Below are 24,852 nucleotides of genomic sequence, written 5' to 3'. Positions count from 1 at the left end.
TCCAGTCTTACACTTAGGTCTTTAATCCATTTTGAGGTTTTTTTTTGTATATGATGTTAGAAAATGTTCTAATTTCATTCTTTTAAATCTAGCTATCCAGTGTTCCCAGCACCACTTATTGAAGAGACTGTCTTTTCTCCAGTGTACATCCTTGTCTCCTTTATCATAGATTATTTGACCATAGGTATGTGGGTTTGTTTCTGGGCTTTTTGTCCTGTTCTATTGACCTATGTGTCTGTTTTTCTTGCCAGTACCATACTGTTTTGGTGACTGTAGCTTTGTAGTATAGTCTGAAGTCAGGGAGCATGATTCCTCCATGCTGTGTTCTTCTTTCTCAAGATTGTTTTGGCTATTTGGGTTTTTTTGGGGTTTCCACACAAATTTTAAAATTATTCTAGTTATGTGAAAAATGTCATTGTTATTTTGATAGGGGAGGCATTGAATCTGTAGATTGCCTTCCCCAAGGATTCCTGACCAAGGTTCCAATATACATAGAATTTCAAATGAGATAATTAACCAGCAGCCCACTTTCTGAGATCTGATCCTGGTGACATTCTCCACACAGTGCCTCTCAAATGGGAACATGCACAGTGATTCCCAGAGAAATTTACTGGTGCTGCTGGTTCTGATGGAGCATGTTTAGTGTTGATCCTGAAACCCTGCATTTCTAACAAGTGCCCAGGAGGTGCTGTTGCTTGTGGTCCCAAACCATACTTTTCAGCAGCAAGGCCTTAGAGCCGTCTTCCCAAGGCTTGCCCTGTTTTGTGTGTCCCCCGGTGTACTGATTCCCTATGTAGATGTCTCTGCTCCTACCCAGGAGCTTTGGTTTGACCATGTCTGGGAAGGCTTTCTAGAACTGCTTGTTGTAGGATATTGGTTCCCAATCAGGGACCTCTGTACCTCGCAAGAGAGACACTTGACATGGACGGTGAGACAGTTTTGGTTGTCACAGTGGGAGAGGTGGGTGGCGACCCCTTCCATCTGGTGGGTAGAGATGAAGCAGGCTGCTCAACATCCTACAGTGTGCAGGACAGCACGTCACAGAGAGAATTATCCAGTCATGGGTCAACCATGGGGAGGCTGAGAAATCCTGGTTCATATGAGTTAACGTGCTCCTCTGGCCCAGAACGAAGCCTCAGTCCTTAGGGGAACCTGCAGATTCCAGCACGATTTGCTCCTCTCTCCAGCGTAACAAGCCCCACACTCCCTAACTCCTCTCTCCTCCCCACTTCATGATCTCATTTTCTTCCTATAGGCAGTCCTCATTCACTAATGTGTAACTTCCACGACGTCATGGGCTTTGGACTTGGGTGTTGGCTGCATCCCCGGTGCCAGAGCTGGCTAATCAGTGAGGCAGTGTGTGTCCCTGGGGATTTTTGTTCTTGAGGCCGGGGTGCACTGGCCCAGGTGCGTTTAGAAGGAAATGAGTCACTCAGCATCCCGCGCTGTAGGACTGGTTATACCCGAAATACGTAAAGAAATGGGAAGCTAGTCGTGGCAGGTTCAGTAACACAGTGGGGTTGTTTCAAGAAGGAAGTCGCCACCTAGAAACGGATAGGGAATAGGGATTCGTCTGTTAAATGAGTGCCCGGGTTGTACATTTCAGCATAGCTCCCAAGGGTGTCTCGTCAGTCTGACTCGGGAAGGGATCACCGTCTTTCCATTAATGGGCAGGCGCTTTGGAACCACTTGGAGGGGGTACATGGCCCAAGCAAAGAACAGATAAACACTCGATATGAGTAGCGAAGGCAACATATATGCCTTATCTCAAGTTTTCTTGCTAGAAATCCTCACCCCTTGGAGGTTCCTTTGAGCCCATGCTTGCCACTGAGAACCTCTCGAACCCATCCAGGTAGAGAGGAAAAGAGAGGTATTAAAAGGAAAACAAGTGACGTATTCCTGACCTTCCTAATCCCTGTGGAAGCTTGTAGGCACGCAGGTAGATACGGACAGGACAGAATTTCCTACGAATGTCAGAGACGGCAGGTTCCAGAGAGAAAAGGTCCCATTGTCTCTCGCCACTGTTCACCTTTGCCTTGCTGTTCCCATATTGGTATTTATCCTTTGGTGTCTGTCTGTTCTTTGTTTTCATTTCAGCCTGTGTGTTTGTTTTACTAAATGGTAGACGCTTAATTCCTGGGTGGGTATTTCAGTCAGTCAGCCTCTGCACCGAATCCTTGATCAAAATGTTTCTTGTCAATGAGATAGGAATTGTTTTTTTCCATCCCTCCACCCTACTCTAGTAATTGGTGAGTGTTAGCTAATGCCTGGCTGGAAACAAAATCCGATGTGAAGAACAGTGACTCCCAGGCCAGCCCTTCTCCAGGTGTGTACACTCAGTGAGGGAAAAGTCTCAGTTCTCCGTAGAAGGACTCAGCTTTTCCTTTATCTTACAGTAACTTCGTAGAATGTATACAGTATAGTCCAGTATACAGTAACCTTTTATACGTATCCACATTTTAAAGAGAGCGTATTCTGTAAGATTCCTACTGTCCAGTGTTTGGTCTGTGTTAATAAAGATGTGGTGCTGTAACAGGTGAACCAGACTGATAACTCGTGAACCAGACTCAGTTCACCCTCCAGTGAGGTGTCTTCCAGTGAAAGGAGACAGAATACAGTCAAGCTAACTGGTGATTGCCAAATATATCACCTGTTTCTAAGTTCAAGGATGAAAAATAAGGCAAGGCAGGAACGTGGAGTGTGTTTGCAAAATCCATTTCGTGGGAGACGCATTTTCCAAAAGGGAGGGTTTTGAGTGAGGCTCTGATAGCTGGAAGAGGGAGTCAGGTGTGTATCTGTGGGTAGGACCTGCTGGGACGCGGGAACAGAAAATACATAGGGGTTTTGAAAGGTCCTTTTGGTTGTAACCGTAAATATCCTAAAGGTGTATTCACTTTGACAAGGCGTTTCCGTTTACAGAAATGTTAAAATGATAGATACGTATAAGTATGATTCACTGGTCTGTTGTTTGTAATGTTGAAATATTTAAAACAACTTCACAATCTGGTAGCTATAACGTATCAGTGTGAGATGGAAAAAATTAATACATTAGATCTCGATGAATCCACATACAAATAATCTCTAAAAATATTACCCTCTGAAAAAGAGCAGAAGCAAGATTCTCCATGTAGTTTAATCCTTATGTACGTGCAAAACAAAGACTGCTCTCCAATATGTTAATAGGTTTGTGTTGTAATAAAAATGCATGCATAGGTACAATGTGTAAATTATACCATTCTGTTGAGAGGACTTAATTCTGTCTAGGGGATTAAAGAACAGTTTAAGATATAGAGATATTTTACTATGAACTCATATGTTTATGTGTATTAAGACGTCTTGATCAGATTTGGGGGTTTTAGGTCATGCTAACCTCCTAAAAGGAGTAGGACAGGCTCCCTCATCATCTCCTTCTGAAAACTTTGACTAAGTTTAGTGCCGTCTCTTCTTTGCATGTCTGAGAGGACTCTGCAGTGCGATCTTCTGGACCTCCAAGTTCTTAATGGAAAATTGTGTGGTGACAGATTGAAAATCTTTTATAAGAAAAGGGACTAGTCAAATTTTCTGTTCCATCTTGTGTCAGTGTTGGTAACAGATCTTTCAAGAAAAGTGTCCATTTCATCACGTGTTCATTTGGTTGGCATAACGTTGTTTCCGGTTTTCTTCTACATTTTTCTTCATTTCTGTAGCATTCGTGGTGACTACCCTGTTTTCCCTGTTAAGATTGCTCACATCACGAACACATGTACTATTTCACAGTTGTTTAACTTGTTTATGCCAGGTCCTACCTTTCAGTGTTCCTTAAGAGGTTCATCCCGTCACTCTCTGTTGCATTGCCTTTGTGTATTTCCACCCCACCAATCCAGCATTTCCTGACACACTGTGAAGACCGGAGTTAGAACTCCAACTGCACACACCCTACATACACAAGAGAAATAATTCAAACATTGCCACGGAGGCTTTGTTACTTTCAGACAGAGTCCTTTTGATCTTCGGTGCTGATGTCTCTGACACTTGCCCGTTGTACATCTGGAGTCCGTGTCTGTGGAGGCACCACAACGTTTATTCTGGTAAATGTTGCTTAGGTGTAGCTCTGTTTTCCCAGGGCTTGGACCCGTTCCCTGAACTTTAGCCCCACCCTGGGAATAAGTTATGCACGGAGGCTGCTAGATCTTTGAGACCGAAAACACCCTGAGTGCCGTGCGGAGCTGATCACTGAGTGCTCTGCCCATTAGAGTGGGAATGGCCACTCCTTGGGAATACTAGTGTCTACTGCTCTTGGAAGCGTAAGAGGATGGAATACCATCTTTAGATGTTTTGAGCAGTGTTTGCAGGTCCATCTTCCTGACTGAGCTCTCAGTCATCTGGCCCCTCCAAGCAGTACACGGACTTCACGATCCTGTGGACTGACCAAGTCTCAGCTGCTGCCCCATCTTCGATTACGAGGGAGCTAATCGTTAAGAAATATCAGGTCTTCAGCGCAATTTCAGAAGTGTTGGTGCTGTTTCCCCCCAGTGATGGGACATGGCGTCTTGCATTTTCTGTGCATAAATCTCAGTGATTCAAACACAAGTTCCCCTTCCTGGAATGAATAAGATGCTTTCTGGGGACGTTTTTCTTGACCAGACTGCCCCCTCCCACTACAATATGAGTATCCGTGACCCCGTCCCCTGTCCGGTGATGGTTTAGTCCTTTTTCTCCTTCTCTCCTGGACATCTCTAGGACATCTGTATTTAATCCTCATCAGAATTGTGTCTGATGGAGCATCTAGCCTATTAAAAGCACATTTTCCTGGGTACTGAATGTGCATATGTGTGTGTTTTAAATTAGGTGACTTTCTGCACAAGCACACGCGTGCAGGGTATATATTAAATCTATTTATTTAAACCCTCAGAAATCAAGTAGCACCAGACGGGACATGAATGGTGACCAGGAGAGATGAAATGGGAAAGGGAGTGTGATGATGAAGAGAGAAAGGGGGATTGTTCTGCAGGAACCAGGAACGTTGTCTTCGTGTTGTTGACCTTGATTCCATGGAGGAGATGATATGCCTGGTTCCCAGTGACACATCCTGCAGGTGAATAAAACAGGACCACAGTTTAGTAGAGTTGACTGTGTGACAGCCGACAGGGGTGAGCCTCAGGGAGTAGGACGTCCAAGGGTAGAGGAGCTGTTAGTGAATCCAGTGGACAGATTCCCGGTGGACACATCTCTGTGCCATGGGAGGATCCATTTGGAATTTTCCTAAGGATGTACATACGGTGGGACCTTTCCCATTTGGGATCCGCTCTAGGAGTTATGATGTCAGGATTCATGCTTGTGTGGGTGTTTCATCTAAAACTGGTTTACCAGTTCTGTGGTGGAGGTACACTTCTCTCCTAATTCCAAAAGTTTTGTCTTTTGGGGCTTTGACAATGTTTTTTCTAATTTTTATTTTGGAGTATAGTTGATTAACAATATCGTGTTCGTTTCAGGTGTACAGCAAAGTGATTGAGTTATACATATAGGTATATCAATTCTTTCTCAGATTTTCCCCATATAGGTTATTACAGAATATTGTGTATTGTTCCCTGTGCTTGTCGTTTATTTTATATATAGTAGTGTGTATATGTCAATCCCAAGCTCCTAATGTATCCATCCCCGCCCCTTTCCCACTTTGGTAACTATAAGTTTTTTTCTCTGTGACTGTTTCTGTTTTGTAAGTACGTTTTTTTGTATCAGTTTTTAGGTTCCACATATATGCGATATCATATGGTATTTGTCTTTCTCTGCCTGACTTACTTCACTCAGTATGATCATCTCTAGGTCTGTCCATGTTGCTGCAAACGGCATTATTTCATTCTTTTTTATGGCTGAGTAATATTCCATTGTACATATGTACCACATCTTTCTTATCACATTCACCTGGAAGATAGTGTTTTTATTTGCTTTTTTCCTTCCGTTTTGTTCAAACAGAAAAATAAAAACACACTTTAGCCTAGATCAGTGTCGTTTTCTGAGGCTCTCTTAGTTTAGAAAGTTTAAAGTTTCCTCTAGAACAAAATCACCTTCTGAAGGGGACTATAGACCAAACGCACGTTTCAGACAGTGTGGCTGGAAGGCCTCGAGCAGGGCAAAATTAAACATTGTTCTTGCAGGAAGTGTGAGGTCTCTTTAACCCCAGTCCTCCTGGAGTTGGGATGTGTGTGGACAGCCATCATGTCAGGCCTGACTGGAACACAAACTAGTTTCCACCAACTTCTGGCCACATCCCTGCTTCTCTGTAATGACTGTGGTTGGCATGATTCCTGCAGGATAAGGCTGTCTCACCAGAACTGCTCAGCATGAATCAACCAACAAATCTGAAATGTAATAAGACTCAAGAGAAGCGACATTACCTACTGGAACAGAAAAAGTTCTCTAGTGACAGAATTTAAGTTACTGGGACACAAAATCATTACTGACAAAATTTGGCACATGTGAAATCACAGCGTGTGCTTGTTGATTTGTTTCATGAAAGAGCATTAATAACAGGCTGTGTTTACTTAGAATTAGGTGGTGAAGTCACTTTTTTTTTCCACTGGGGAAAATCAAAACGGCGGGAATCAAAGAACCACCGATTACTACCGTTTCTCAGTATTTCCAAAGTTTCTTTTTTTTAAGTGATGGATTTTATAAAAGATGACTCGTGGAAGAGGAAGTTTTAAATAAATTGACTTGTTTCCCGATAGCATATTTACATACCCGGTGAAGGATACATTCAGGAAAAAGTGTAATTCTGTTACCAGCTTCCGTGACATTCACGGTATTTTCTTCCGGAATCCCCTCTTCTCTCGTCATCTGCTTGAACTTCTCAAAGTCTTCCTCTTTCGTGTTATTTCCTCTGCCTGAAAATCACCATGCAGAAGCAGAATTTTGCCCGTTAGAACCCAGGGAAATGTCTGAATACAGAACAAGGAATTGAATATGCAGATCAGATTTCGCTTGGTGTACAATGTAAGAGAGTCTGAAACGGTTACCGTTTCCCATGACACAGGTGTCTGCTGTCTGTCTTGAGAATGAATCCCAATACAACGTTGTAACTAGGCAGTATCTAGCATCAGCGGCGAGACCCCAAAGGCTGGCCAGGAGGTCTGTGAATTTGGGGCTCCATGATCACAGTGTGGACCCTACTTGGTCCTTTATCAACCTCCTAGAATCTATACCTGACACTCATGCCTTGTTCTAGACTGAGATAAACTGGAAACACGATTGTCCACTTCCAGAGACACACTCACCCTGTCACACAGGGTGATGGGTGATGGGAGAAAATTTATTCTCTAATTACCCCACCATTCTACCCAATACCTTTTCTGAAATAGACACCTATTGTCCCAGTGATACACACATCTCTCAGTGCCCCTGTGCAGGTATTTGGGGTGATGCCAGTATCCCTAACAGTGCAGCAGAACAGTTGAACAAGATGAAGACTTATTTTTAAAGCTTCAGTTCCAAGGCTCAGAATGCATTAGAAAAGTGGCCTGAATGGAGAAATGGAGGTCAGCCTGATTATAACCAGGGCTTGAAATTAGTTGACATGTTAAACTATTCCTAGTAAAACTCCGTGTTTTACTTTTTAATTTCAGCAGGTGGGAATTATTTTGAAATTTCTGATGATCCGATACTTCCCACCCCTACAAGCCCCTCTTTCTTGATAGATCACTCTCCAGGGTCGTTCACTCAGTAAACATAGAGACCTAGGCCTTGTACCCTGAGTGATGAATATTGTCAGCACTTACTGACTTTCTGAATAAAAAAACTGATGATGGAAATGTTACGTGACAGTGGCAGTGGGAATATTAGGATGTAATACATACCGGTCAGTCCAGTAAGTTTTGTAGTCTTGTCTAGTTCATCCGTGTTGACACTATACATTCTCAGAGCATTTTCAGAGAGAGGAATAATTTTGATTTTATTTTTACTTACATCTGTGAGAGAATATACATATATACAACCCCACGTTAATTATTGTCGATCAGATTTATCAGGGCACCTCTAGGGTATTAGCAACCGTACATCCTGTGTTGATCTCTGTCTCACCCCGTGGGTGTGCTGAATGCTACAGCTGATAGTAAAGGAAGGCAAGCAGGGAAGACTTTTCCTCATTCCCACCTTCTTATACAATTAAACTGGCCACACCTTGCTATCTTACTAAGATGTTTTCTAGAAGATGTTTTTTCATGAATCCGACAGTTTTTTTTAAACAACGTGAGCAAGTCATCAGATCCCAATTCTACAGTTCTTTGGTTTTCCATGATCCCAGCCATGGAATTGACTTCTCTTTGGGACCAAAGTCAATAAACCACTCAAAACTGTGTGATCCTGAGTGCCTACCCTGTACCAGGGAACCGTCTGAACGCCGTATGTTAATTATTGCGTTTCCTCTGCCCCTCGGTCTAGGTTATTACTTCACAGATGTGTAGAGACCACCACCATGTCTATTGCTATAAGGACAGCTTTACCTGCTAGGATGTGCAGGCAGGGACCCCTAACAGTTAACTCACCCCACCTGGAGGGTTGCACCTTCATCTCTGGCTCTGCCCGTCCACTCTGCCTTGTTTATCTGGGGAGGAACAAGCAGCGACCTACCTCGCTTTCCTTCTGAACCCTCTAAACGCATTCTCTCGTGAGCCCTGCCTCACACCTTATTGGAATCGCTCATCCAGGTAGGATCTAAAAGTGCCGGCTGTGTTCCTGAAACCCCGGGTGCCATTGCTCCTTGTCTGAAACACTGAAAAAGCATCAGTCTGCCTGAGAAAAAGAAAAAAATAGCCGAAACAGCTTCAGAGTCTCACGGCCCCAGACAGGTACACGCGTCTTGTCCGAGCCCACTCTGAGTCCATGAGCTCTGGGTAACATTGGGACAGTTTAAATCAGATTATGCATCTCTTCAGGTCCTCAGTGACCACCTGTGTTATGGCCGTGGTTTTTACAGAGGTGGACGTTGCAGCATCACTAGATAGGCTGTAGAGGCAATGAAGGTGATGGAGACAGTGAAAGTAAATCTGTCTTCCGGGTCTCACGTCACCATCAAAGCCACTGCTGTGTGCTGCATACTGTGGGTACACATTAGAGTCCCCAAATCAAAGGGGGGGGTGCGTTTCCAATAGCTAGTTCCCAAGAGACCTGCACAAGAAGGCCAGCTACTCTGTCTCTCTTCCATCTCAAGTTGCCGTTTCGAAATCCATTTAAATGATTTCCAGCAGTGGAGAAAAGTGAAGAAAATATAGTAGAAGCATTAATGAATCAGCTAAAGGAAAAATTAGTACAGGAGTTAAAAAAAATCTACTCGCAATCTAAAAATTACTGATGAATGTGTAGGGGTACGTTTCAGGCATATGTTTTCCCTACTTGTGTTCATGGTACAGTCACTTTGCTGTTGGTTATGTTAGGCAAGGGTTGGAACCACAGGTTGATCATGTTTAAATTTTAATCCAATACGTACCCCTTAGACCATTCCAAATTCAGAATGAGTGAATTAAAAAGGACTTAGAGATAGAACTCTGAGCCAGCATCCCCATTGCTTTGAACAGAAGCTGTGTTTATGAAGAACTGTGCTGGAGAATTGAAATCATTTATGATATCCTTGGATTTATATTCATCCACCAGACGTTGGATGGATGAAGATGTTCTAAGATTGTTTTTTCAAAGTGTACTCTGTGGAGTGGCAGTGATGTCTAAACTCAATATAGACCCGTGAGACGTTAGTTCCTAAGGTTGTTTTAGATTACGTAGAAGCAGTTTCATATACTGAGCACCTTATGAAATACAAGTTCTCCACACCCGTGCTTAGTCTCTCAATGAGTAACACTCCTAATCGGGACGGGCTGTCCAATTCATGCGATTGAACCCTTTGCTCACGACCAAGTGCTTGGAAGATTTAGGGACTGGTGCCTGGTCACACCTCTGATTGTTAATAGAACGAGCATTCGGATATATGGAGTGGTTGAAGGAAGTTGAGACCAAGATTTCTACCCTGATAGACCTTTACCAGTGAAACACTCTCATACCTACAGTCAACTTGCCAAACACTGTCTCCTATCTTTCTTCCGTTAGCATATAATTCTGTGCATTTTCCGTGGAACCTTAAAAACAAAAGATCTTCAAGTTGGTTGATTACCGTGATAAAAATGTGACGCACAATTAGGATTTTCTCTGATTTACCCTCTTTAGACCCTGTGTCAGGTATCCTTTTAGTGGCTATGAACGATGTGACATTCGAAAGAGAAGAAATATGTTGTCTAACATCAGGCAGCTGTCAGGAGGCAAGGATGTCATGTCTACACACAAAATGAGAGCCGTTCCAAAGATAAACAGGTCACGTTTACAGCCAAATAAGCATGAAGAAATCTAGAATTTTAGAAAAGAAGAAAACAAGTCTTCCCTTTAAATACTTTCTGGAAATTGAGAGGTCTAGCCATCATGACAGACCTTAGGGGTTCTCACAACCCTGGCAATGGTTTATTAGATAATATGATAGCTAAAAAAATAAAGAAGACAGTTTAATTTCATCAAAACACAAATGTCTTCTATAAAAAACCTTTTAGAGAATTAAACACTGAAAGCCACACGTGTGTATACAAACACATTCAGACACGCACAAGCAAATGCAGAAATACACATGATACACATCTGACTTAAATTATGTACATGTAACATAAGATAATTACATGTGTCACCTGTATAACAAAAGGCTGTCTTCATGTATCTCTGTGTGTAAGTGTAAGACAAAAACATGTTATTTGTCATATATGAAGATGCACACAACCCAAATAAAAGGGGAAATAACCCAACAAAAATTGGATAAATTATTGAACAGGACACGTCCAGAAGAAAGGCGGTGTGAAACTGTGTACCTCCATTATTCGTCATTAGGGAAAAGCCAATTAAAACCACAGTGAGATTCCACTTTCCATCAATGAGACTGGATGAAGTGGCAGACGATGTTTATTCCAAGTTTGTAAAAGGACGTATTGCCGTTGAATGCCTTAAACACTGGTGGTGATCGTCCAGAAGGGGTTGTTACTGGGTACTTTACCGATTCCTGTAGCTAAATACACACTTGTACTAGGAAGCAGCCACTCCACGCCTACCCGAGAGGACTGAGAGTGTACGTCAACACAAAGATTAGCACAAAACTACTCACATCAGAGTTACAGTCATCACAGGTGGGGAATAATAACACAGTTGTCCAATGACTGCCGAAGTACGAATATTTATATCCCCATCGTCCTTTCACTGGGCCGTGAAAGATGTGACTCCTTGTGTATGTAGCCTGGTGGATACTTTTTTATTTTTTTATTTTTTTTGCGGTACGCGGGCCTCTCTGTTGTGGCCTCTCCCGTTGCGGAGCACAGGCTCCGGACGCGCAGGCTCAGCGGCCATGGCTCACGGGCCTAGCCCTCCGCGGCACGCGGGATCCTCCCAGACTGGGGCACGAACCCGTGTCCCCTGCATCGGCAGGCGGACTCTCAACCACTGCGCCGCCAGGGAAGCCCTGGTGGATACATTTTTAAAGTAGTACGCTGAGTGAAAGGACCAGGAGAAAAAGGTGCAGAGTGTGTAACTGTTTGAAGTTCGAGAACAGGTGGGAAAATCAGATCAGTTGTTACCTCTGGCTAGATCGGTAGACATTTCATGGTCAGAGAGAGAGAGAGGGAATTTTCTGGGGTGACGGAAAGGTTTTATGTCTTAACTGTGGTGGTGATTACACAGGTGTGCACATGTGTCAACACGCACTGAACTTTGCCCTTCACAAGGGTGCATGTAATCACAGATAAATAAACGTCCATAAAGTTGATTTTTAAACGTGTGCCCACATGTAATGTCAATTAAATGGGGCACAAACATTCTAAAAATAGCAAACAACCAGGTTATGTATTCTTAAAAAAAAGTACTGAGAACTAACAGATACATGTACTGGGATAGGATATGCATGTGTGTGTATAACTGTGTGTATAATTATGTGTGTACAACCAGTTGTATATTTTGTATAATAGATAATCAATCGTATATATTTATAAACCAATCTCTCCAAGCATAAATCTCTTAGTTATTTTGTTCTTGATGTTTTTATTCTTCAAAGTATGTGAAAATAGGGAGAGATGGTTGGATTACACGTATATAGTTAGAAATTAGGTCTTCAGAAACAGGCTTCAATTTCTTTTATAATTTTTTGGTATCTGTTCTTCATTTTTTTATCATAGGAAAAGCCGCCCTTCTTCTCCAGTTCCAATTTCTTTCAGTTCCTAACAGGTTAATAACTTTCTGTCCTTAGTTTCAAGCCTTTATGCTTGACTCTCTTCTGGACAGTGAATTTGCCCTGGTTATTTATACTGATAGAAATATTTCCTTTAGTCTTCTGTTTCCTCCTAGATTTCTTCCTTGCACTTGCCCTCTTTCTTTATACTGCCATTTTTTTTGAATTATTAAGCTATATTTCTCAATGCCATCATACTTGGATTTAAAGGACAGATAAAAGGAAACATTAACGTAAGTTACACCTACAATATAAATTTTAATCCTATCGACAAGAGATCTCTGATGCTTTTGGATACCCTGTATTTCTTCGATTTAAATAATTCCTCCTGCTTCATTTCTTTATGTTTGGCTTCTTCTGCTTAAACTTAAACGTTAGTGTGGGAATAACTGTTCTTTCAAGGACGAAATCATCAAATTATGTGTTTACGTTTATTACTAATGTAACGTAGAGTTTAGATGTGAGAGAGACAGACACCAAGATCTACAATTCCTAAGATACTCTTATTTAGTTTAAGGCATTGCCATTGATCTATATGGTGAAGCTGAAAGTTCAGAATTAAATTTGAGAATCCAAACCTTGTTTCTTTTATATTTCATGAGTTCATAGGAGAAGCATAATCAGAAAGGAGTGGAATTTGACTGCTTCTGCTTAACTCAATAGATACCCATTTCTGTTGTGGCGAAGTTGAAACTGAGAGTCGTTGGGCATATAAGAGTCTTCAGAACGAAGTCTGATATTTCTTTTCTAAATCTCTGCTTTTACAGAGACCTCCACACATGCTATCCCAGCTCCCTGATGCTATTTGCTATTTCCTGGGTTTTTAAATGAATGGGTGCCTCTGAGGATGGCCGTATTTCTCCCTCTTCCGAGCTCTTTGTTTAGAAATCCCAGTCCCCCTTCAAAGCATCCTGTGTGCGTCACATTCCTCATGTAATGTTTCAGACTCCCCGTGTTCCCACCCTCTCCAGCTTCCTGGTGCCGTCTTTCCACCTCATCCATAACATTATTGTAGAATTTCACGTACAGTATTGTTATTAGCATGTGAATCTGTATCCCTCACTCTCCTTTCACCAATGAAGGTCAGAAGCGTGTTTCTTCATCTTCTCTTACTCATTTGAGTTCTTAGTAAACCACCTGCATATAGTCAGCATTCCGTGGGTAGTACTTGGGGCTCTGAGAGCTCTAATAAACTTAGTCACGACTGAACATCGCTGCGTGTAAGCCTTTCAGGGCAGAGCGCACTGCGTGTCCTCTACCTGCCCACAGCTTCTGGGGCACAGTGGGAACCATCGCTCACCAATTCCGCGTGAAGGATTCATGCCCCTGGGTGGGACTGTCGGGGTCGAGGGCAGGATCCTCTTCCCCCTGCTGTGTCCCTCTTTCCTGTCATGAGTTGATGCCAGTGGAGCTTCTGGGACTCCTCCCCCTAAGCAAAGGCTCCAGGACATTCCCTGGAGGCGTAGAGCGGACCTGATCCCACAACTCCAGAGGCTGTTCTCAGCCCCATAACTCAGGGAGTCATGCTTTTCGACATATAATCCCGATAATTCCCTGCAAACATGCAAGCCAGACCCTCCCTCAGGCTTCGGGGTTTATATGTGGTTTCCTTCTACGTTATTTTTGCTACTTGACAAAAAAGTTGAAGGCTGCTCTGTCATTTTCATCATTAAGATGAATATTACGCATATAAACCTTGAATGGCCCATTCTCACTGGTCTTCTCTGGGTTATTGGATGCGACGTAAAGGGTTTTCCATTCTCCTGAAAGGTGAAAGCAAAATTCTCTGGAGAAATTTTAGTTCCTCTCTTTTAATTTTGTCTGACATCATCCCTCAGGAGCTTCCTTTCTCTTTTGCACATCAGCACAAATTATCTAACTTTACTGAACAAAGCAGGATTTATCAGCTTGTATGACTACCCAAATCAGTGGTAAAGGAAGAAATGGAGATATTCCTGAAATAGCTTACACTCTGTTATCAAATGCAGGAACTGCAGTGCAGCTGGTAATTGGCTGGCTCACCTTCTCTTTTACAAGCAGAGTAGAAATGGACGAGGACCCAATTAAAAGACAATATAATTAAAAGACAATATAAATACACAGAGACCGTGGAAGACATGTTCAGTAGACGTGCATATGGACCCAGGTAACGGAGTAATTGTGAGTCAGAGGAGATGGCTAGGCTTTGGGGCAGATAAATTTGGATACACGTGTATAAAGCCCCAAAAGGGACACACACACTCACACTCACACACACACTCACACGCACATCCATAAAACAGCCGTCACACCCCCTTTTTCCACGGAGCCTTTTGAGATCTTTCTTCTTCAGCCAGCCCCACCTCCATGAAATCTTAGTAGCAGAAATAACTGTCTGTCTGGTTACATACACTGTTTGTGTCTGGGCTTTGTAGATACAAGAACGTGATTCTTTTTAACCCACAAGGAATCCCTTTTGGGCCCCTTTTAGGGGCAGTATTGCCACCACTGAGAATGCATGTCCTAGAAAAATGCCCCCTGATAATTGACTACGTGGATTCCACAGGGCACTGTATCGTTCCAAGGGGATCTCAGGCATTTGCTGGTGTAGCCAGAGCAGCCCCTACTCGTTGCTTCATATTCTAATAATAGTTATTATTATTATTATTGCTATTATTATGTTTTAGTCTCAACTTTAGTATTGTTAGGGAGAAGTTTTCAGGCTCAGAAAGAGCCAGGCTCAGGTCTCCAAATGGGGATAGCAGGAGCAAGGGTCTTCATCTTGCCACGCAGTTTTCTCTCCAGAAATCTCTCCTCCCCAAGCCTCCTGTGCGCCCCTCGGGCCATCCAGAATCCCACAGATCCATCCATGCAGATGGGGAAAAATGCAAACCCTGGTCACACCTCCACTGTCTGTGCTAACTTCAAGATACGCGTGTGGCCCGTTTCAATCATGAAAATAGGTATTGACCCAACTAGAGGAGACAGTCCCGTAGTTTGTACAAACGTCAGAGGGGCAGCTTCCCTCTGGAAGGGCAGGGACCACTGTCTCCCCCATTATCCGTGCACTGCTTTTAACGTGCATAGTGTCTGTCTGTTCTTTATTTTCGTCTCGGTGTGTGTATTTATTTTGCCACGTGGCGGGTATGGCGTTCTTGTGGGGCCATGGCTCCGAGCTCCGTTGTTTGTCACCATGTTTACTGTCCATGGACTGTGGAATTGCTTCCCCCTCCCCGTCCCTGAGTTACAGTTCCATATTAGCTAGTCCCGCCTTCGAGGAAAAAGCCATTCTCAGCACAAATAAGTCGCGCTCAAATCCTGCCTAGCAGGTTACCTGCACTCAAGGACAGCACTTAATGAACCTTCCTACATTGTAGCCATCTGGTGACTGCGTTAGGAGACAAATTCAGTGTCTGTGGAATGAATGGGTGTCTCAGATTTTTAAAAAATAACTATTAAAAAGTACAGCAGATGTTCAGTGTCTTGGAATAACCTATCATGGAAAAGCATCTGACAAAGAATATGTATGTATGAGAACCTGCCGTATAGCACAGGGAACTCTACTCAGTGCTCTGTGGTGACCTAAATGGGAAGGACATCCAAAAAAGACGGGATAGATGTGTACGTAGAGCTGATTCACTTTGCTGTACAGCAGAAACTAACACAACATTGTAAAGCCACTATACTGCAATGAAAATTTTTTTAAATGTATGTATGAAGAGTGTATAGTGTGTGTATATATAACTGGATCACTGTGCTCTACACCCGAAGCTCACGCAACGTTGTAAATTAACTGCTCCAGTTTCACAAAGTACAGCAGAGAGCAGAGTAGTCACTTACCCCCATGCACACTGTCCAGAAAGTGGGTATTTTCACAGGTGCCAATACCGAGGGTTCAGCAGGTCTCTGTTGAGCCCAGGCTGGGGGAAGGCCATTGTTCTAGGCTTGCAGCAGAGAAAACAGCAGTCCACACAGGTACAGATCCACCGAGCTTCTGTTCCGGGAGGGGAGACAGGAAACACAGAAATAAACGCGCAGTGTAGGAGATTGATGAGGGTTATATAGAAGCATAACACAGGGCACCCGGGCAGAGACCTGATGAGTGGAAGACAACAAGTCATACAGTCGCTTGAGTGAAAAGATTGCCCAGAGAGTGACTACTAAGTCTTATACCTTTTCTTCTTTTAATTGTTAATTTTGGTGAAATACACAGAACTTGAAATCGATAGAATGAAATTGTATGTAGATAGACAAATAGCTAGCTAGGTAGATAGATCCTATTAAATGTTATATTATAGTATATAATTTACCTAAATTTATCTGTCATCTATGTTTGCACATACATATACAGTAATAAACTTATTTAAAATTTACTGTCATCTCCATATAACATACAAAGAGAATCAGACTCTGTGAAAAATGTACAATGTATGTTCTTTACCAGATATACTTCTTGGATATAAAGATGCAAACACACTGGAAAGGAATATACCATGAAAATCCTAAAACAATCATTTTGGAGAAAGAAAACTTTTCTGGCTTTTTCAGTGTTTCTTTAAAGAAAACAAAACAAAAAAAGCTTCCGTCAGTGGGATACGGAATATATATGATATAAAATTAGGAAATGTTACCTTTCACTTATCCTGGAAACATTTTCACATGCCATAAGGGTTAGGTGTGTAGCCATTTGTTTCTCTAATGAAGGAAATACTTGTTCTGATCCAACAGGATAATAAAACTTCTCTTATCTCCCCCGAAGATAACTGGTTAGGACTCAGACTTATCTTTTGGTTAAGCCCCAAGGCCCCTAGAAGACTGGTATTCACTTGGGGTATTTACACTTCAAGGAGGAATGATCCCATGACCTTATGGCCATTGGTAGGGATAAAAAAGGCAGGTGTCTCAGGCTCCTGGGGACGTTTCATTTACGTTCCAAAGGCTGGAGGAAGGAGCGGACTCCTTCAGAGGACAGCTTCCCCTTTGACTTGTCCACACAAAGAAAACTCATTTTTCCTGCCCCCCAGGGCGTTAGGCTCTTTCCTTTGAACAATTGACTTGTTTCTCATTGCATCCCCCCTGGGTGAGGACTGGGGCAAACCCCAGGAATGCACTTATTATTTCCTGTGAGATTCTTCACCGAAATCCACCTCTGAACCAAGACACCTTGTGTGCACGTTCAGGATAAAATTAATAAAAACCCAACAAACACTAAGTTTAAGTAAGCTGTTATGACTGTAGTAATATCAGACAGAATTAGCAAAAAATGCAAGAAAGGGGGGAAAAAAGGAGCAGTGGAGAAGAGTAAAAGATGAAACACACCAGGAAGGTGTAACAATCCTAAAAGAGCATATGAGGAACACTAAATCCTGAAATCACCGGAGCAGACATCGACAGAACTATGATTTCAAAATTAGAGTGGGAGAGTTCAGCACACTTCTTTCAGGACTGAGAGAACATTTCAATAAACGATTGCAAAAGATATAAAACATTTGGAAAACAAGATTCATCAAGTTTAATTATTCTAAAACATTTCGCAGAACAATGGGAGAATGCTTGAACTTTAAAAAAGCAAACCAACATTTTCTATTTGCTGAAACTTCGAGGGAGTCTCACAAATGACACAACAGTAAAATCATACAGGTTATTATGCATTTAACATTGAACTTAGTACAGCATAAGTAAAAAGAACTGGAATGTGCGTATATATTTGGAATTTAGAATTTTTTTAATAAAGTGGATCCAAGAAAAAGTAATTGGAAATTTGAAAATATTTTGAGCTTATTGAGAGGATATATATTAAGCTTTGGTCTAAATGTTTTCAGCATATCTCTTGGGATTCTTTTAGCCACCCTCTGAAATAAGGGCCCTTATTATCCTTACATTACAGATGAACTTGACCAAACACAGGTGTTACTTTGGGGTAAGGCATAAATCAAATTACCGTAAGTATTGAGGTAATTATAAGCTGTTTAAATAACAATTGGTCATAAATTCTCAGGGCTTCCCTCTGTACCGCGCAAGTCACATACAGAATTGTGGAGACACAGAAGCATTTTTGAAATGTGGTCTCTAACCCTTAGCCAAACAGAAAGCCCCGGGTGAGTTTTGAGTGGAGAAAGGTCATGCTGTAACGTTAACTTTAATCAGATTGTGTATTTCACTTCTTAACAGCGGCGGAGCCGGGTGAGACCACTCAGGGGTCTTGTTGGAAATCAGAGCAATGGATGAGAGGGTGGTATTTGTTCCTGGTGGTCCTGGTATTAGTAATGACTTATGTTTGGTTTCTGCAAACACTTTGAAATAGAGCCTCCGTCAGGTGCTTGCAGATTGAGCACAGATCGGGAGAGAGGAGGAACAGCCAGAGATGCAGATGTCTGCCTGCAGGCTTCTGACACTCAGAAGATGGACCTTGGGTCGTTTCGGGGCACGTGGTGGAGTCTGTGTGTGGACACGTGATGTGTGAGAACATACCAGACGTCTTCCTCAGCCCCCTTGGCTGGTGGCCCCAGCACCCAGCGTCAGTGGTAGTCGACACGGGTCAGTGTTTATTTCAGCCTCCCGGCCATGCACGCGGCAGCTCGTGGAAGGCTCTGCTCCATGTTTCCTCATTCCAGGACACCAGAGGAGAAATAGCTCTTTCTGTGGGAAGTGCCCATTCTCGGGGCAAAGGGAAAAACAGGAGTTTGCACCGAACCCCATGATGACATTGCAAGTTTCTTCTCAGAGGTGGCATGTGGCATGTCATTAGGTCAGAACTTGACGTGATCCGTCATACTTCACGGTGTGGAGATGGCTGAAATGTGGGTGCATCCCGGTCACTCATCATGTCGGCTCCTGTCCGTATGACATCCATAAGCCCCACCCTCCCCTTGGCTTTGAGGTGCGTTCCAGAGAGACATGAAAAGGAGAGATAGGGGTACGCTTGTCTAGACACCTCTCTTGAAGAATTTGGCAAGAGAAGGAGAGAGAAGCGTGGCATATTTGGAGAGGAATAGGTGCTAAAGTCACTTTTTTAATTGAGGAATAATCAAAATAAATATCAACAGTATAATATGATTCAGAAGAGAGAGGAACAATCAAATATAGCAAATACATGTTTTTCAAGCCCCATAATATTGTTTGCAAATCTAAAAAGCATTCTTTAATAATTGCTCATGAAGCTTGTATTAGGGTTCTCCAGAGAAACAGAACGAATGTAAGATATATATAGTAAATATATATTAAACATAATAAACGTCTCTAATATAAATATATAAAATATTTAATATATATTACATATAATTTTATAATAGTATAATGTATACTTTTATATAATGCATAATATACTTTCATGTTAACCATGTTGATTATAAGTATATATAAAATTCAAGTTGAACCAAGCAGAGGATTTTTGCATGCATAGAGAAACTTAGTGAAAATTTTAAATGTCTCCTTACTGGTGTGAAAGCTCTCACTAATCCATCCTTTGAAGGTCTCACTTATTCGTATCTTACGGTTGAGCAAAACAAAACAAAAACACCAGAGAAACTACACACCCCACGTCTCTCTATAAATGTGGGGAAGGGCAGATTTTCAGAAGTTCCAAGGAAACACATCTAATTTTCACCAGTTCTGTGCAAGAGTTCCAGGACATTGCAAGACCCTGATTTTCCTGTAGAGTGCTGATAAAAGATAAATAAGTTCCGCTTGTAAGTTGAGTTACAATAGCCTGTTGGCTTTCTATCTATAACATACTTTCAGTGAGAGCTGGTAAATGGCCAAGACAGTTGTTTCCAAGGAGGGAGCAGTTGGTTGAACAGGGTTGTTTATTTTTCTTCAGGGGAGAAAGAAAAAAAGATCGCTTGCTATTTTTAAAATAAATATTTCAGAGGTTTCAATAGTTTGTGCAAAATAGACTAAATTTCCCCCTGCCTTTTCCATAAAGTATTAATGGACAGCTTTGGCACAGGCTAAAATGGAAAGGCTCCGACCCCGACCTTTTCTGGCCTGTTTCTTTTCAAAGCGCTTCCATTTCAACTCATTTGCTGTGCAAAAGTATTGCAAACAAAGCAAGCATCGTGACCACGGAAGAGGTACAAATATTGTGATGTTAGCCACCAGCTAGAAAATTCCAAAGTCTTCCCAGGGAAAACTTCTACCCCAAAGTCCATGTAAATCTTGTAAGGTCACAGCTGACCCGGTCCCCAGACCCTCCATGACCTCACAGGCTCTGTAGCCCTCCACCCAGGACACACACTTCCATCTCCCAGTGGCAGAAACATGGTCATCCCAAGGTGTTTGCCCTTGTCCTTCTTTCTGTGTGGAGCAATGTTCCTTTGATTATGTTAAGGCGTCCTCCTTCAAACCTGTAGTCTGTCTCAGCTGTTCTCTCCGTTTTATTTTGCGCACCACGCTCATCGACATCTGACCTAATAGCCATTTATTTACTTGTTTGTCTGCTTTTCCCAGACGAATGGGAAGCTCCCCAGGAGAAGGAAGGGTCTTCTAAGCTTCCTCAATACTTTATACCAACGTTTATAAAAATGCCCAGTAGACATTTGCAGAAGGACAGCATGTCATGTGTCCACTCTCAAGCCGTGGTTTCTAAAAGGTCCCCAGCTCTGTCCCATGCTTCTCTCCATCTTCCCGGTGCCCACACACAAGCCTACTGCTGTGTCATGGGACCATCTTCGTACAGAAAACCTCGTTGGCTGGTTCCCGCAAGGACCCTGCTCCTGTAGGTTTGTCAGGAAGCTTAGCAATGATGTTGTGTGTCACCGAGAAGGGTCATGTCACAGTGTACCCAATCTTCATGCTGCCCATTTTTTCTGAAACTCATTCTTCCTTTGCTACCTCTTCACTTTTATTAAAATTAGGAAGCAGGGACTTCCCTGGGGGCTCAGTGGTTGCGAATCTGCCTGCCAATGCAGGGGACATGGGTTCGAGCCCTGGTCTGGGAAGATCCCACATGCCGTGGAGCAACTAAGTTCGTGCGCCACAACTGCTGAGCCTGCGCTCTAGAGCCCGCGAGCCACAACTACTGAGCCCGTGTGCCACAACTACTGGAGCCCGTGCACCTAGAGCCCGTGCTCCGCAACAAGAGAAGCCACTGCAGTGAGATGCCCACACACTGCAGCGAAGAGTAGCCCCTGCTCGTCACAAGTAGAGAAAGCCTCTGTAAAGCAACAGAGACCCAACACACCCAAAAATAATTTAAAAAAAAAAAAGGAAGCATTTCCCAGGTGTCCAGCATCTCTCTAAAGAAATCATAGAGCACTGAAAATTAATCTGAAAGCATATCTATTCTGTATTGATTTCTTTCAGTGATTTATGATTTCATATATTCATATATCTACTATTTCCTTCATCTTGTGCTGGGTTTAATTTGCTCTTTTTTTTAGATTCTTAGAGAAAAAGTACGTTGATTTAATCCTTTACGAAATCTCATAGGGGCGTGTAAAGCCATAAATATCCCTCTAGGTGCTGCTTTAGCTACATCTAATTTTTAATAGGTTGGGTTTTTCATGCTTCTTGTCCTTCTATGACCCATGTTGTACAAAGCAGAACTATGTCTCTTAAATTGCCAAATATTCAAGGATTTCCCAGGTCGTTGTTTTCATTGATTTTTAACTTAATTCTGTTTTGATCAAAGACTACACTTGACAGAACTCCAGTCTTTGAAAACATGTTATGACTTATTTCATGGCCCAGCGTGTGGCTGACCCTTGTGGGTGTTTCAGGTGCCCTTGAGGAGAGGATGTGTTCTACACTTGGCGGAGGTCAGTTATTTCAAGGTGTCGGAGGGGGCAGCTCCCATCACCTCTACCCTTAGCGATACTTTATTTGTTACACCAGTTACCGAGAGGGGAGGGTTGAACTCAGAATCTGTAATTGTGGGTTTGTCCGTTTTCAACTTTAGATCTCTCAGAATGGTGCTCCCTCTATTTTGAATTTCTGTTATTTGCAGACATACATCTGTAATATGGTTATATTTTCCTGATGATTTAACCCCTTATCATTAGTGATCCTTGATACTCGTATATTCCTGAAGTCTACTCTGTCTGGTTTTTTTTTTTTTTTTTTTTTCCCTGCGCTACGCGGGCCTCTCACTGTTGTGGCCTCTCCCGTTTGCGGAGCACAGGCTCCGGACGCGCAGGCTCAGCGGCCATGGCTCACGGGCCCAGCCGCTTCGCGGCATGTGGGATCTTCCCGGACCGGGGCACGAACCCATGTCCCCTGCATCGGCAGGCGGACTCTCAACCACTGCGCCACCAGGGAAGCCCCATCCTGTCTGGTTTTAACACAGTTGCTTCAGCTTTCTTATGCCTCGTGTTGCATAGTAGATGTTTCCCATCCACTTATTTTGTTTTATTTTTATTAATTAATTTATTTTAACATTTATTTATCTGTGTGGCTGTCCCGGGTCTTAGTTGCGGCAGGCATGAGGGATCTGAGTTCCCTGACCAGGGATCAGACCTGGGCCCCCTGCATTGGGAGTGTGGAGTCTTAACCACTGGACCACCAGGGAGGTCTCGAATCCACTTCTTTTAAACTTAAGGGATTCTTGTAACTACTGTGCATCTCTTCTAGGAGCGTGATGTTGGATTTTAACCTTTACTGAGTGTATGTATTACACAGATATACGTATGAATGTGTTTATGTCAACTTGTACTTTTCATCTAATTTGCTGAGGTCTAATGCATACAATGGACTACATCCACTTAATTTTTTTAAAATATTTTTTGTTGTTGTTGAAGTATAATTGATTTACAGTGTGTGTTAGTTTCCGTTGCACCACAGAGTGATACAGTTATACATATATATGTATCCTTTTTCAGATTCTTTTCCCGTATAAGTTATAATAGAATGTTGAGTAGTGTTCCCTGTGGTATACAGTAGGTCTTTGTTGTTTATTTTATCTATAGTAATGTGTCTGTTAGGAATTGGGGACTCCATCCACTGAAAGTGCACAGTTTAGTGAGTTTGAAAAAGTTGTATAATTAGCGTAGCCACTTGCCCACCACAATCAACGCACAGAACCCCCGTAGAACCCCAGACATCCCCGCCTGTCCTTTTTCAGACAGAACCTTCTGCTGTTCGTAGCCCTAAGGCAACCATTGGCGTGTTTTCTGTCACCGTACACGCTTCAGAATGTCAAATATAGGAAAGAAGGCAGCATGTACTTTTTTGTGTTTGTCTTTGTGGCTCAGCAGGTGACGTAGACACTCAACCACGGAGATGCAGGTACTGACGTGTCCAACCGTTCTAAAGCCAAGTCCCATTCTACGTGTGTGTGAAGACTCCACTTTTTATCTCGTCGTGTTTTGTGGGATGTCCGCTTTCTTTCCAGTTGACGCTGTCTGGAGTATACGCGAACGGATTCGTGTGTGATTCTGGTTTTCGTTTCTCTTGAGTTAAGGACATAGGAAGGGGATTGCTCGGTTGTTTGGTAAGATGATTTTTTATATAGACGTTATTTTTCAGACCAATTCTAGGGTCACAGCAGTATCGAGAGGAAGGGACAGACAGTTTCCGTACCCCCACTCCCACCCAGACACAGCCTTCTCTGGTGTCAGCAGCTCCCACAGATGGTACAGCTGTTGTAACTGACGAACCTACATTGAAGCATCATCATCACCTCAAGTCCCTAGTTTGCATCGGACTTCTCTCCTGGTGTTGCTCGTTCTGTGGGTTTGGACAGGTGTAAAATGACACGTGTCCCCCATTGTAATGTCATCCAGGGGAGCTTCAGTGCCCTCAAGATCCTCTGTGTGCTCAGCCCTCCCTCCTAACGCCTGACAAGCACTGATCTTTTCATTGTCCTCATGGTTTGGGGTTTTCCAGAATGTCACATAGTTAGAATCACACAGCCTGTACTCTTTATAGCACCATCATTTATAATTGCCCAAACTCAGATGCAGCCAGGATGTCCTGCAGTAGGTGAGTGGACAAAGAAACCGTGCTCCATCCACAGAAGGGTCTGTTACTCAGCGCTAAAAAGAAATGAGCTTTCAAGCCATAAAAGGACATGGAAGAATCTTCAGTGAATATACTAAGTGTACGTTTGTTTTTTTAATTTACGCATACTGTCAGCCTGTTCAAGCCAGCAACAATTGGCATCTTAATTAGCACTCTCTGCGTTAGAGTTTTCCAGTAAGACAAAACACAATAGATCATTCAGTCTTAATTTTCACACACATATATAAAACTTTCAGCTTATATCTATCATCTGTTTATCATTTAAGTACCTAGATAACCTTTAACTTTTGCCCAGTTCACTTGTAATCCTTGTAATATCTCACTCTCGTGTTTTTTTCAAACAGCCATGCATTTCAAAATACGCCTTGGTGTCCAGATAAATTATATCCAGAGATTTAAAGCTGTCAGTTCTCATCATCACAGCCTTCAGGCCATTGATCAAATTAGAAAAGAATGATCTTCCTTTTACAAATGAAGCTGACAGTGTGGCCACTGCCCGTCAGACATGCTATCCCCACTTCACTTCTGCTAAGCATCAAATCTAGGATTTGAATTTCCAGTGGCCAAGTCCATTCTGGGGTTCTGCCTTAATTTAAGAAATTTTATCCACCCACCGTCCAATTATTTCTCTACCATTTTCA

The 24,852-nt window shown here is 42.6% G+C and overlaps 1 protein-coding gene across 1 annotated transcript; it reads right to left on the bottom strand.

Moving 5' to 3' along the window:
- Positions 1 to 6,527: 6,527 nt before the first annotated feature.
- LOC132418700 (odorant-binding protein-like) lies at positions 6,528 to 16,188 on the bottom strand. Its single transcript, XM_060002688.1, has 4 exons — positions 16,142 to 16,188; positions 13,905 to 14,060; positions 6,717 to 6,868; positions 6,528 to 6,556 (listed from the first exon to the last, which is right to left on the bottom strand). Exons 1-4 carry the CDS (start codon positions 16,186 to 16,188, stop codon positions 6,528 to 6,530), a joined length of 384 nt encoding a protein of 127 aa, XP_059858671.1.
- Between the last annotated feature and the right edge of the window lie 8,664 nt (positions 16,189 to 24,852).

This window comes from Delphinus delphis, chromosome X (assembly GCF_949987515.2).
Source record: "Delphinus delphis chromosome X, mDelDel1.2, whole genome shotgun sequence".
NCBI lineage: Eukaryota > Metazoa > Chordata > Mammalia > Artiodactyla > Delphinidae > Delphinus > Delphinus delphis.
Note: the sequence above shows the minus strand (reverse complement) of the source record. Positions and strands in the feature narration are given on the sequence as shown.